At 58.0% G+C, this 12291-nt stretch overlaps 1 protein-coding gene across 10 annotated transcripts in view; it reads right to left on the reverse strand.

The window, feature by feature from the left end:
* Window positions 1-3336: 3336 nt before the first annotated feature.
* ADGRB2 (adhesion G protein-coupled receptor B2) overlaps window positions 3337-12291 on the reverse strand; it is a 36929-nt gene continuing 27974 nt past the window's right edge. For 2 of the 10 annotated variants that reach the window (XM_009203687.3, XM_031666538.1), the window contains 11 exons: window positions 12095-12161; window positions 11848-11933; window positions 11450-11548; window positions 9236-9407; window positions 8780-8875; window positions 8380-8419; window positions 7067-7686; window positions 4824-4859; window positions 4410-4508; window positions 4253-4309; window positions 3340-3828 (listed from right to left, as the gene is read on the reverse strand). In XM_009203687.3, coding sequence (XP_009201951.1) covers window positions 3643-3828; window positions 4253-4309; window positions 4410-4508; window positions 4824-4859; window positions 7067-7686; window positions 8380-8419; window positions 8780-8875; window positions 9236-9407; window positions 11450-11548; window positions 11848-11933; window positions 12095-12161 — 1558 coding nt within the window. In that variant the 3' untranslated portion in view covers window positions 3340-3642. Of the gene's footprint in view, window positions 3829-4252; window positions 4310-4409; window positions 4509-4823; window positions 4860-7066; window positions 7687-8379; window positions 8420-8779; window positions 8876-9235; window positions 9408-11449; window positions 11549-11847; window positions 11934-12094; window positions 12162-12291 lie in introns of all 10 variants that reach the window. The other 8 variants (XM_017959161.2, XM_017959172.1, XM_009203653.3 and 5 more) reach the window with 7 other exon arrangements.

Here is a 12291-nt window from a genome sequence, read left to right on the forward strand (position 1 = left end):
TGTCGTTTACATTGTATTTTTATTGGACATCTCGCAGGGTATTTTCTCACGAAGGTAGGGACGGTCTGCTCACCCTTGACCCTGCCAGTCAGGAAAGCAAGGAAAGGCTGCAGCTGAGCTTGTGTGGGCCTCTCAGTCTTGTCTCCTCATCCTTTGGGAGAAGACACGTCCCTTTCAGCACCCTGGACAGCATCCAGGGCTGGCTTCCCACTTGGGGTTGAGGAAGGAATAACTGTGGGAGGAGTAGATTAACACCTACAAAATGCTTCCCATGAATCATCTTAAGTCATGCTCCGGATATCCAGTGAGGAAGACTGGGTAGGGATTGTCATTATCCCAATTTTGCAGATGAGGAAATCAATGCTCAGGAAGATTTGTGTATTCCACCCTTCACCCACTAAAGATCCACTGATGCCTGCTTCATGTGGGCCTCTGAGTGCATAAACTGCAGTAAGGTCAACACAGATGACAGCAGTTCTGTGTGATCAGTGCAGCAGTGACAGTGCTGCCAAGGCCTGTGGGGGCCTAGAGAGTGCTGATTGCTGGGCCAGGCAGTTCACGGACAGCATCACACAGCGGGCTACTTGGGCTGGGTCTGGAAGGCTGAAGGAGAGTTTTCCCTCTGTGAGAAGGAGGGATTTTCAGGCAGAAGGAATGGTACATGCATAGGCATGGAGGTCAGAGAGATGGGCCAGAGGAGGGAGGCAAGGGCCACATTGCCAAGGGCCTTGAACTCTAGGCTAATTCCAGGATCCACAGAAGGCGTCTGAGCAGTGGCCTGGCCAGATCTGCATTTTGGAAAGATCACTTGGGCCACGTGGATGAAGGGCTGGAGACTGGAGGCAGAGAAAATGAGGGCAATGATGTGAGAAATTTGAGTCCAGAAAAGAAATGACAGGTTGTTAGATATTAGCTCAAATGGAAGGGATATTGGACCAACTCATTTTGCAGATAGGGAAACCCAAGTCAGACAGGATCCAGTGACCTGTCCAAGGTCACACAGCAAGTCAGTGCCTGGGGGAGCAGGGACTGAGGGCTAGGAAGGGACAAAGCCCCCAACCCAGGAATGCTAAGTGGCTGGTCCCAAAACCAGCAGAGGCCTCTGCTGGCAGCTGTGGTTTGTGTTGGAGCAGAATCAACAAGGTAAATACTAAACTTCCTCTTCAACCAGATGCAAAGCAGGAATGGACAGGAGGGCAGGGATGTGCACATTGCACCTCAGCCCCAGAGGGCCCCAGAGGTGGTGACCAGCGGAGCCCAAGACCACGAAGGAGGGAGGTGAGAGCACAGGACAAGGCACTAAGAGGGCCTTTAGGTGATGGTCAAAGGAAGGAATGGCCCAGGATGTGGAGCAGGGTCTGCTGGTACACGGTCCGGGATGGGGGCTTTGTTTGTGCAAACCCCCTTCTACAAACAGGCCCCCCCTTTCTCCCCCCTCTCCCTCTCCCCCAAGGTTCCTGATGGGACCGCCAATCACAGTGCCCCAGCCTCCTGCCTGGGGCCAGCCCGAGCTCTTCCTTCCTTGAGGGTTTTCTAATTGGGATTCAAGAGAGAAAGTTCCTTCCCCTCTAGGGGCAATGCTGAGTGATGGAACTGGGAGGAGGAAGCCTGGCGGGCCCTGGGGGAAGAGGCTTTAAGGAATGAAGCTGACACACATTCCAGAGAATGCCAGGAAAGGATGAAACATGCGGTGGCTCTCCTGATCCCAGGTCCTATCACCAAGGCCGGCCGCACTTGCCCACTGCTGTCCTTGCCACAGCATGCTCCTGCATGAACAAAGCTCCCAGGTGCCTACGCTGGCTGGTATCAGATTCTGCCACTCCCAGCCACAAGTCCCAGTCACAAGCTGTGGGAACTTGGGAAAGTCATGTCCCCTCTCTGAGCCTCGATTTACTCCTCTCTAAAATGGGGCAGTCACAATACCTACCTTGAAGAATCAAATGAGGTAGTGCTTGAGTGAGCTCTGTGTACACTTAAGTGCTGGGGCTGCCCGAAGGGAGGGAGGCAGAGGAGTGACTCGCAGGAGCTCCGAGGGTCTAGGAGCACAGTCCTGAGTGGACTCTGCCTGCACAGCTCCTCTGACCAGGTCTCACAGCAGGCAGGATTGGAATGAGACTGAGAGCAAGCCTGTGCCATCAAGGCCTGCAAAACTCTGAAGAGGCCTCCACCCCTCCTCCAGCCCCCCTGGGCAGGCCAGTATCTGTGATACCCCCTACCCCAGCAGCCAGTCACTTCTGTCACTCCCACCCAGGCTGCCGCAGCACCTAGCCCTCCCTCAGCTCTCCAGGGACCTGTGTCTGTGTCTCTGAGTCCGTGGGAAGGGGCCCAGAGGCGCCCATGTTGCTAAATGACCAGGCGAGCAAGGACCTTTGACTCTGTTAACTGTGCCTCCGCTCCATCTGCTGCCTGACTCGAGAAGATGTTCCCACATGTCATCCTGTGCCCCCTCTTTCCGGGGGCCTGAGAACTGAGCAAGGATCTGCTCACTCAGGCATGTAACGAATGCAACTCAGCACAAGCCTCCTGCCCCCGGCACCAAGCCAGCCTGGCTCCCGCACCCCACCCCACCCTAGCCCTGGCCTGGCCCAACACCTGCAGCTCCACCACAACCCAGCGCCTGAGGCCCCCCTTGCAGCCATGGTCAAGTTCCAGGAAGCTGAACTGAAGCCCCACCTCCACCAAGCATGGGTTTGAAGTCCCAGCTCTGCCTGACTGTGGCCTTGAGCAGGGCACTTCCCATCTCTGGCCTCATTTTCCTATCCACAAAATGGGCCAACAACAGGGTTGTTATGAGGGGCCAGGGGACGTGTGTGAAGCTCCTAGCTTAGAGCACTGCATGAGACTGGTGCCATGTGGTAACAGCTAATCCTTCAAGAGCTTATCCTGTCCCAGGTATTTGCTGAGCACGTTATACATAGGAATTTGTTTCATCCCCGTAACAACCCTGTGAGGTGGGCATTGTTACCATCCCCACTTCACAGATGTGGAACCGAGGTCACTAAGCTCTGTCTTGGCTCTAGCCCAGGCAGTCTGGCCTCTGAGCCCCAGTGAATGGCAGCCATGACCATCACAGCCACCAGGGAAGGCCAGCCATAAGAGGTCCTCTCCCACACTCCCAATCTGCTTTCCCCAACCCAGATCGGGGAAAGGATGAGTCACCCAGAGAGTCAGGGACAAAGATGGGGTCAGAGCCTAGGCCGCGCCCTCCCAGGCAGGGCTGGCCCAACCTCATCACATAATCTGATGAGATCAAGTGAGTTCAACCCAGGAGACAGGAACAAAGTCAGGGTCCCAGAGCTGGGCCTTTACCTGAGGGAAGCAAACAGCTCAGCAGCAAAATCCACAGAGTGAAGTTTATTCCCAACAAAGTTCCCCTCCCCCCTCCCCAGCCCGGGACAGGGACGGACAGGCTGGGCTGAAGATGGGGTTCCAGTGGCTGAGGGGCCTCTGAGAAACAAGGAAGGGCCCTGGGCCCCTAGGCCAAGCCGTGTCTGGCTCCCCAAGCCTGGCTGAGTCCACGGCGCCTCCCTGCCCAGCCCTCGGGAGAGGGGAGAGGGTGCTGGCTCCTGGGTAGTTCCAAAGTGGAGTGTGAAAATAGAGAGATATATATATTTATATGCAGTGGGCAGTCCAGCGTGGCACTCACACCTCTGTCTGGAAGTCACCATCCGGTGGTTCTGTGGGCTCCCAGGCTGCTGTCCGATGCAGAGTCAGCCGTTCTCGGGGCTTGGGGGGCAGCGAGCCCAGTGTCATAGATTTGAAGGTGCTCCAGCTCTGATGGCGCCGATGTTGGGACAAGCTGGGGCGCTCCCCGGGGCTGGGCTTATCCTGTGGAGGGAGCGGGAGGGGCCGTGGAGATGGTCCAGTATCCTCACCCATTGTACAGAAGAACAAACTGAGGAGGCCCAGAGAGGGCTGGTAATGCCCAAAATTATGGAGCAATCAGGTGTCAAAGCAGAGTTCAAATACAGACCTGCCTGGTTCCAGGGTGGGGCTCCTGACCCCTGCCTGTTCTCAGTGGCCCCCGGGACATGTCTCCTGCTGACCACTCTCCCTCCCAATCCTGGAGGACCTCCACCCCTGTTCGCCATCTGCGGCACCTTCCCCACCCCCAGACGGCCCCAGACTGTTGCCCATGCCATGGGGGAGGCCCTTGGTGAGACAGGCTGGGGTTGCCTGGGAGGGGCAGGAGGGCAGGGAGGGCACGGGTCCCTCAGGCCCACCTCACCACACCCAGCCCGGGGGGACTCACGGTGCACACGCTCCGCTCGGCCGCCCCACCCGAGGACACACTCCACCGCTTCTCCCTCTGCAACGGGGGCCACCGGTCAGGCTCCAACCCCAGGGGCTGCTGCACCAGGTCAGGCCCTGAGCTTCGGGGCAGGGGCAGCCATGGGAGGAGCCCTCACCTTGGCCGTGGACTGGCTGCGGTAGCGGTCAAAAGTGTGGAACTTCTGGTTGAGCTCGTGGTAGAGTTCTGAATGCCGTTTCCGGGTGTGCATCACCTTCTAGGGGCCACAGGGCATCAGAGGGTTGCTCCCTGAGGCAGAACCATGATCCCCCCTACCCAGGGCACTCAGCACCCCGGGCCCCCCACATCCCTCCCTGCTGCCAGCCCCTCTGGGACAAGCCCTGGTTCTCTTCACGTCGGTGCTATGGGCTTGGGCAGGGAGGGAATCATGGGAAGATCCCACAGAACCCACAGGCTTGGGCTCCTGGGGTCAGGCTCTGCAACAGAGCTTGGACTACTTTTAGGAGTGGGCCCTCCAGGGACAGACACCGCAGCCAGATGTCCCACCGCCCAGCACACACACGGCCCTTACCTCAAAGTCCAGGTCTGAATACCGTAATTTCTTTCGCTGGGAAGGAGCAACAAGGAGGCGGTGGAGGAGAAGAAAGCTTTTTACCACATGCAGGGGCTTTAGAGACAGGAAGCCTGGCACCCCAGGGGTCTGCCCGCTGCAACTCCCCCAGCCCAGGCCCAGAAGTTAGGGACCCTCATGGGGCAGCTTTTTAGGCCTCACTGAACATACACAGACACACATACACGGGTCAAATGGCATGGTGCGAACTTCCAACATGGCAGGCTGCGATGCCCACATGGAATCAGAGCCGATGCTCATTCTCTGTGCCCTAGAGCCCACCCTGCATCCTTCCCCATCTTGCCCCATTCTCTCTGCCAGCCATAGCTACCCCTCCCCTTGGAATCTTCCACTTGTCCTGCAAACACAGGGATTCAGGCTTTCAGAAACCTTCCTTTGACCTCACACTGCCCCTTTTCCTGCCAAACCAGGCACTGCCTCCCTGGCCTCTCTGCTCCCTCATGCCTCTCCTGGCTCTCCTTGCCCCAGACCACTTTCAAGGCCCCAGTAAGCTGTACCGCACCCAGTGCTACTCAAGAAAGAGGCCTGAGAGTCTTAAAATGTTGGCACAGGAAGACCCATGAAGCCAAGGCCAACTTTCCCAGGTTACAGATGGGGAAACTGAGACCCAGGGAGGTGAAGGGAATCACTCCCAGGCCTTCGAAGGTGGTACTAGGACCACCATCTGGATCTCCCAGGCCTGTGGACGTGCTGACCACCATGGGCCCATGGCACCCACTCTCCTGGTGTTCCTCTTCTCTCCCTACCTGCTTTCTCCCCGCTGCTCACCCTGGCTTCTCTAATACTAGGCACTCACGCTCTGCCCTGGCACCTTATCTTGCCTTTACCACACATCATCCTGTGTATCCTCCTCATCCTGGCCGCATCTCTCTTTCTGGGGGCAACAGGGCACCTCTCCCTGTCTGACGCCCCACACGCACTGCACGTGCAGCTCACACCAATGGAATGCACTTGTAATTCCCTGCCCAAACCTGCTCCTCCGCGCATCACAGTTGCCCACGCCAGAATTCTGGATGTCATCCTTGACCCCTCAAAGTGCTGCTGCATTTACTGCTGCCTCCCACACAAGGAGCCTGACGTCCGCCCTCATCAGTGGCCAGCAGGCAGGTGTCCACAGAACAAAACCCGCCATGACGCCAAGCGCGCCCTTCTCCGACGCTGGTGTTGTGTTTTGTCTTTGTTACGCCTTCCTGTTTTTGCCATCTGTGGCAGGAGCAGGCACCAAATGTTCCAGAAACATTTGGGGAGAAAAACCAAACTTGCGAGCCCCCTAGCTACTAACTTAATTTTCACTGTGTGGAGGATGGGGAGTGGGTTTCTGAGGCCGAGCAGGAACAGTCAATTGTGGCTAAGCCATGACTCTGGCCTCTTTCCTTAACCACACCCACTTCATGACTCCAATAAAGTTGTAGAATGTTCTAGAGTTCCACAGCAGGTCACTACTGTCTGTTCCCAGGGATCCTCTGCAGGGAGCAGACCTGAGGAGGCCAGCGGAAGGTGGAGCATTCACAGAACACACACAGGCAGGGACCCAGAGGGGTTTGCTTTTCCCAGGAAGAGATGGTCAGTTATCACAGGCCTGTGGGCGGCGCCTGCAGCTGATTTCAGGGACGCTAACAGCAGCAATCCCCAATTATCTAGCACTTTCTACTTGCTCCACACGAAGATAAATGCTTTGCATCACTCAATCCTCAAAACTACTCTACGAAGAGACTGCTACATTATCCCCACTTTGCACACAAGAAAACTAAGGCTCACTGATCTCACTGCCAATCACAGAGTCCAGACTGGAACTCAGACCTGCGTGATGCAGAAGCCCAGGCCCACACCCTATGATGTGGCTTCCCCAACAGCATAGCACACTGCCTGAGCCACAGTCTCCTGAAACGAGGACTCATCCCAACCAGTCACCCCAAAGTAGGCCGTAAAGCAAGTACGAACGAGTCGAGAAGCGCACTTCCAGTGCATGAAGTCCCAGCGTGTCTGAGGGATTCACAGACCCCACAGAGCTGCCATGAGCAGAAACAGAGGGAGAAATGCTCCGTGTACCCACCCCCAGTGACTTTTACAAAAGGCTGCTCTGGGGAGGTTGAGGCTGTCCCTTCCTGGCTGCAGCCTGTGATTGACACACAGTCTCTGACACAGAGTCTCAGACACACACCCCATTCCCTACAGCCCCTCACCTCCAGGGAGCCCATCTTCATGGTAGAGCCAGGCACGGTGCGAGGCATGGTCCGGCTGCGCTCCCCTGGCTCGGGCACTTGGCGGGCGCTGGGTGTCGGTGGTGGCGGTTGGAAGGTCATTCCATAGGGATTCTGGAGAGACCCATAGGCAGGGCCCAGCCCCAGGCCCGAGTGGTCCACGGACAGGAAGCTGGGGTAGCCTTCAGTGTGGGCCACTGTCTTGGCAGCCCGCCGGGGGGTCCCCTCTGGCCGAGCCCTGGGGGCATCCTCGCCGCCTCCACCCCCACCGCCAGGCTGCAGGCTCAAAGTCCGCCGAGGCAGCACCATGTAGTCCCCCTCAGAGCCCGGCTCAGTGGGCCGCAGCCATGTGAGGTCCAGCTGCCGCAGGCCGCCCTCCCCACACATGTACACAGGGTTGGCCTCCTGCGGGGGCGGCGGCTCCCCCAGCCCTGGTGAGGCTGCCATGGGCACCAGGATATTCCCAGGCAGTGGTGAGAAGCTGAGGCTGCCCTCAGGGCCCACGAGGCAGGACTTGGGCTCCTCATCCTCATCCAGGGACAGGCGGGATAGTGTGCCCGTGATGGTGGACGGGTTGCAAGTGTTGACCTCCTTGAACAGAACTGGGGGCAGGAGTGGGAGGGAGGGGGTGAGTCCTGAGGAGAAGGAACCTCCAGATGTCCTTGCCCAGGCTGGGGAGGTACCAAGCCTCTGCGCTTGGACAGGAAAGGAAACTGGGTTCTGGAGAGATGGCTGGGTGGTTGGTAATCTCTCACATACAAGAGGGGTTAAGAAGACAATGGCCCCAAAGTCCCCACAGTGAGACAGGGCAAAAAACAAAGGCAAGGCCCAGCTCCCAATGTCCTGGTGCAGGTCCCGACTTTGACCCCATAGCCCCAGGGCTGTCAAAGGGCTTTGTCTTCCCACCTCCCTGTGCAGCAGTTCCCCAGGAGACAGAAATGGAAAGCGATTCTGGTAAGAATCTGGAAATCATATAATAACGTAACACTCTGTACCGGGGTCCTGCTAAGGACTCGATGTTCCGTGATTCAGGCATGCCCCTGAGCCTCCAACCTGCCCTGGGAGGACAGTATTCTCTCCTTTACAGGTGTGTTCACTGAGGCTGAGAGATGCAGGTGGTTTGCCCAGGGTCATACAGAAAGGGACATTCGCAGCCTTGTATCCAACTCAGGGCTGTCTAACTTCGAAGCTGGACTCCAGCAGCCAGAACTCCATCAGGGCCTCCCATGATGGGGCTCGGGGCCTCCCATTCTCCAACCCCAGGGCCATTCTCAGCTCTGTCACGGCACACTCACCTGTTTGACAAGCCAGATCCACATCCTTTTCAAAGTCTGACTATAGGCGGAAAGGGAGGGGCAGGTGGGCAGAGGGAGGATTAATGTAACAGGGTGGGAGGAGGCTCAGGCTCTCCCCAGCCAGCTTTGCCCAGTCTGCCTGCCTGAGGGTTGCCCATGGCCCAGTCCACAGCCCAGCAGAGCCCAGGCATGGTCTACCCCAGCCCTACCTGATGGCTGGGAAAACTGAATGGGGGAAGGATTTCCCAATGCCACCCATGCATTAGTGGCTGAGCCTGAATCAAACCCAATCCCTATCCCAACCCTGCCATGGATGGGGAAGGTAAATGGTCTAGGGCAGGAAGACTGGGGTGTGGGGTGCCCAGAATCTGCCCAGGCCCTGCCCAGGCCCCTAACTCACCAGGATCTGCAGCTGCCCGTTCTTACATGAGTCAGGGGAGTCTTCACTCTCATCAGCCCGGCACACCCCCATCTGGCACTTCACCACATCCTGGACCTGGGGACAGAGGGCGCCTGCTAGGCCTGCGGCCACTGCAGGGCCCCCGACCACAGCTGGCTGTGCTTCCCACCCCAGATGCCCAGGCAAGTGTGGAAAGCAGGCAACACATCCAGCCTTGGGGAAGGTGATGACACCTGGGTGGGGTGCAAGGGGAGGAGGAGACCCAGGATGCCAAGGATAAGCATAGGGGACAGTTGTGGGTACCCCGGGCTATCAGCTTCCACACTAAGGGCTGCCCAGATGGGGCCTGGAACACCCTGGTCAGAGCCTTGACCCTCCCGGTCTGCACAGTGGGGAAGAAGCCAGGGGCCTGGCAGGTGTGGTGGGTACACAGGGGCGGGAGAGGCCCAGCCCCACCTCTCGGCGCAGGAAGCAGTGCACAGCAGTGATGACAAAGCCCTGCGCAGAGTTGAAGACAGCAAAGAGGGCCTGGAAGAGGACGGAACGGCGGTCTGTCATAGCCAGGACGGCAGACATCCAGGTGAGCGCCAGCAGGGGCAGCACCACGCAGGAGCTCCAGAGTGAGGCCCTGAGGGGACAGTGGCAGAGCCCATCAGAGTGATACTCCAGGGGACAGGATGGCTTGAGCCTAGGCCTCCACTCAGCTGGAGCCCTTCAGCTGCCCAAGACTGGGAGGGCCCCAAACCCCAGGGCCTCAGTAATGTCCCCAAGCAGAGAGGGGCTGAGGAGCCGGAGCCAGAGAAACAGAACAGAGACCGAAAGCAGCGAACTACAGGGTCAGAGCAGGGACCAGGAAGGTGGGGAGGGACACACAGACACAGTGGGACCGAGCCACAGACAGTGGAAAGGGACGGGGAGAAAGAAGAGGAGGTAGACAGAAGCAGATGCTGTTTCAGCCCCAACTTGCACAGAATCACCTGAGAAGCTTTTTTAAAATGCAAAGGGCCTGGATGGCATCCCCAGAGCCTAAATGGGTAGGCTAGGGAGGAGGACTGGAAGAGGGACAAAAAGACAATAACCAGTGAGAGAACGCATGCGACAGAGACACCCAGACAGAAAGATTAAAGAGGCAGAGCACGCCGGGGACATCCAGAGCATGAATCCTCAGGGAGAAGACCGGGGGCCAGGACCAGTGAAGCAGAACTCCCCACACACACAGAGAAGGTGCCAGGCTCCCAGGGACTGCTCAGAGCCTTGGGCAGAAGGATCAGAGCTGGGGCTGAAAGCTGGGGTTGGGGCCTCCCTGCCAGGGGAAGGCAGAAAAAAAGCAGATGGGGCCTGGCGTCCGAGCCATTCCCACCCCTCCCTAACCTGCTACAGCACATGAGGGACAGCGGGGCCACCATACCCTCCCGGGCCAGGTGCCACACTCAGCCCACTCTCCTTTGCAAACACCCCCAGTGGGAGAGTCAGGCACAGCTCTGGGCAAGGCAGAGGGTGGCACCATTCCACAGAGACAGCCGGGGGAGGCCAAGGCAGAGAGATGGGCAGGGGGCCAAGACTTGCCCTAGGAAGAGCAGTTCAGGGCTGTTCAGCCTGGCAGGGGGCGGGCACAATGGGCTCTGAAGCCCCTGGAGGTGGAGCCAAGACCAAGAGAGGGTCTAATCACAGTAATAAGAGCTACGCTGATTAACCACCAATTCTCTACCAGGCCCTACACTGAACACTTTACATATATTACTTCAAATCGTGATCAAAATAACTCCAATTAACAGGCATGGGATTATTATCCCAATTTATAGATGAGGAAACTGGAGTGTGCCCAGCTGGGCAGGGAGAAGCACAGTTGGGATACAAACACAGCTTGACCGACTCCAAAGCCCAAGCATTGAAACAGCTAGTGCAGACAGGGTGAGGGAGGCAGACGGCAGCCCAAGACAGAGGGAGCTTCGCAGTGACGGTGCCAGCCGCCTCCAGAGGCTCTGAGCTCCCTGACCCTGCAGGTGTGCAAGATAAAGCTGGACCTCACTAAGCAGGGAGGCTCGGATGGATTTCAGGCCCTGGGTGGGAGGCTGGGCCTACGGTCTTTGTGGATTCGTCTCACCCTCGCATAACTGGGATTTTAAGATTCTCAGATGCTAGGGCGGGGGTCTCAGTGAATTAATTCTCTACCTCCATGATTCTCTGTCTCCAATTGAGGGTGAGATTCAATGCCTCTGAAATGCTAAGTCTCAGATTCTATGACAGATGATAAGACTCAATGATTCACTCATTCTAACATGCTTAGCTTCTGATTGTCTTATTCTAAGATTCTATCATTCTAATTCTAAGGTTCTATAGCTCAAAAATTCTAAGGCTTAAGATTGTCTGAGTCTCTGTAGGTTGGGGGTGTGGGGCTGTGCAGGATAGAACATTAGCTGGGAGTGAGGGCAGGGGTGGGATCCAAGGGTGGGCGAAGGAACTGGGCACCTGTGGGAAGCACAGACATCCACTCCTCATCGCCTTGGCCACCTCTTGCCGAGCCCTTGAGAGTGTGTGGCGGCTGGCAGGAAAGGGTAAGCTTTCCAGGGCACTGGGCTGATATCCCTCCTCCTCCCCCCACCATGGGCACTGCCCCCCCAATTCCTTTGCCCCACCCACCCCCACCGCCCCCCAGGGGGCACGACTAACATGGCGTTCCTGGCCGAGGCTGAGCTGAGCAGGGGGCTGGGGACCGCTCCACACGCTGAGCAGGGGAGGAGCAGGCTGGCCCAGGGGCACCGCTCCGACCTCGGGGGCGGCACAGACATGGGAGAAGGAGGGGAAACACATGGGAAGCCGGGAGATGGGGCAGAGTGAGCCCCGAGTGGGGTGGGAGGGGAGGGCAGACGAGAGAGAAAGAGCTGGGTTAGGGTGGGTGAGGGGCTGCGGCTGAGCACTCCAGGTGCCCACCTTGCCTGCAACCTTGATGCAACCAAGGTTGGGGAGCCCCGGTCGCATCATCGAGCCCTGAGTCTCCAAGAGCACCCATGTCCCTCCCTCCCTGCACCATTTCCAGAAAGGCCAAGTCTCAGAGGCCCTCCCCTTACCCGGCCCTCTGCTTCTTGGATTTGTCGGAGATGCCATCACGTGCCATGAGCTTGTTGAAGACGATGATTCCGATGAGCATGTTCACCTGGGGGCCCAGTGGAGTGGAGTGGGGGAGACAGGATCACCAGGTGCCCTCCTGGCAGGGAAATTCCCACATGGGAGCTGGAGTGCAGGGAGGAGGTAGAGGGAGAAACAGGATGACCCTCTGGGGCCACGCCCCTTCCAGGATGCTGAACGGGCACGTACCAGGACAATGACGGCTGCAGGGCCCACAAAGGCGTAGAGCAGGCCGCCCTCCAGGGAGAGCCAGCAGCTGGGGTGGGGGAGAAGAAGGGTGTCAGACACCCGGCAGCCTCCCTCCCCACCCTCAAACACCACCCCTCAGTCCTCCCAGGCTGCCATGCCCGCATGGCTAGTGCAGTCTGAGCCCCACACAGTGAGAG

This window comes from Papio anubis, chromosome 1 (genome assembly GCF_008728515.1).
Source record: "Papio anubis isolate 15944 chromosome 1, Panubis1.0, whole genome shotgun sequence".
Taxonomy (NCBI): Eukaryota; Metazoa; Chordata; class Mammalia; order Primates; family Cercopithecidae; genus Papio; species Papio anubis.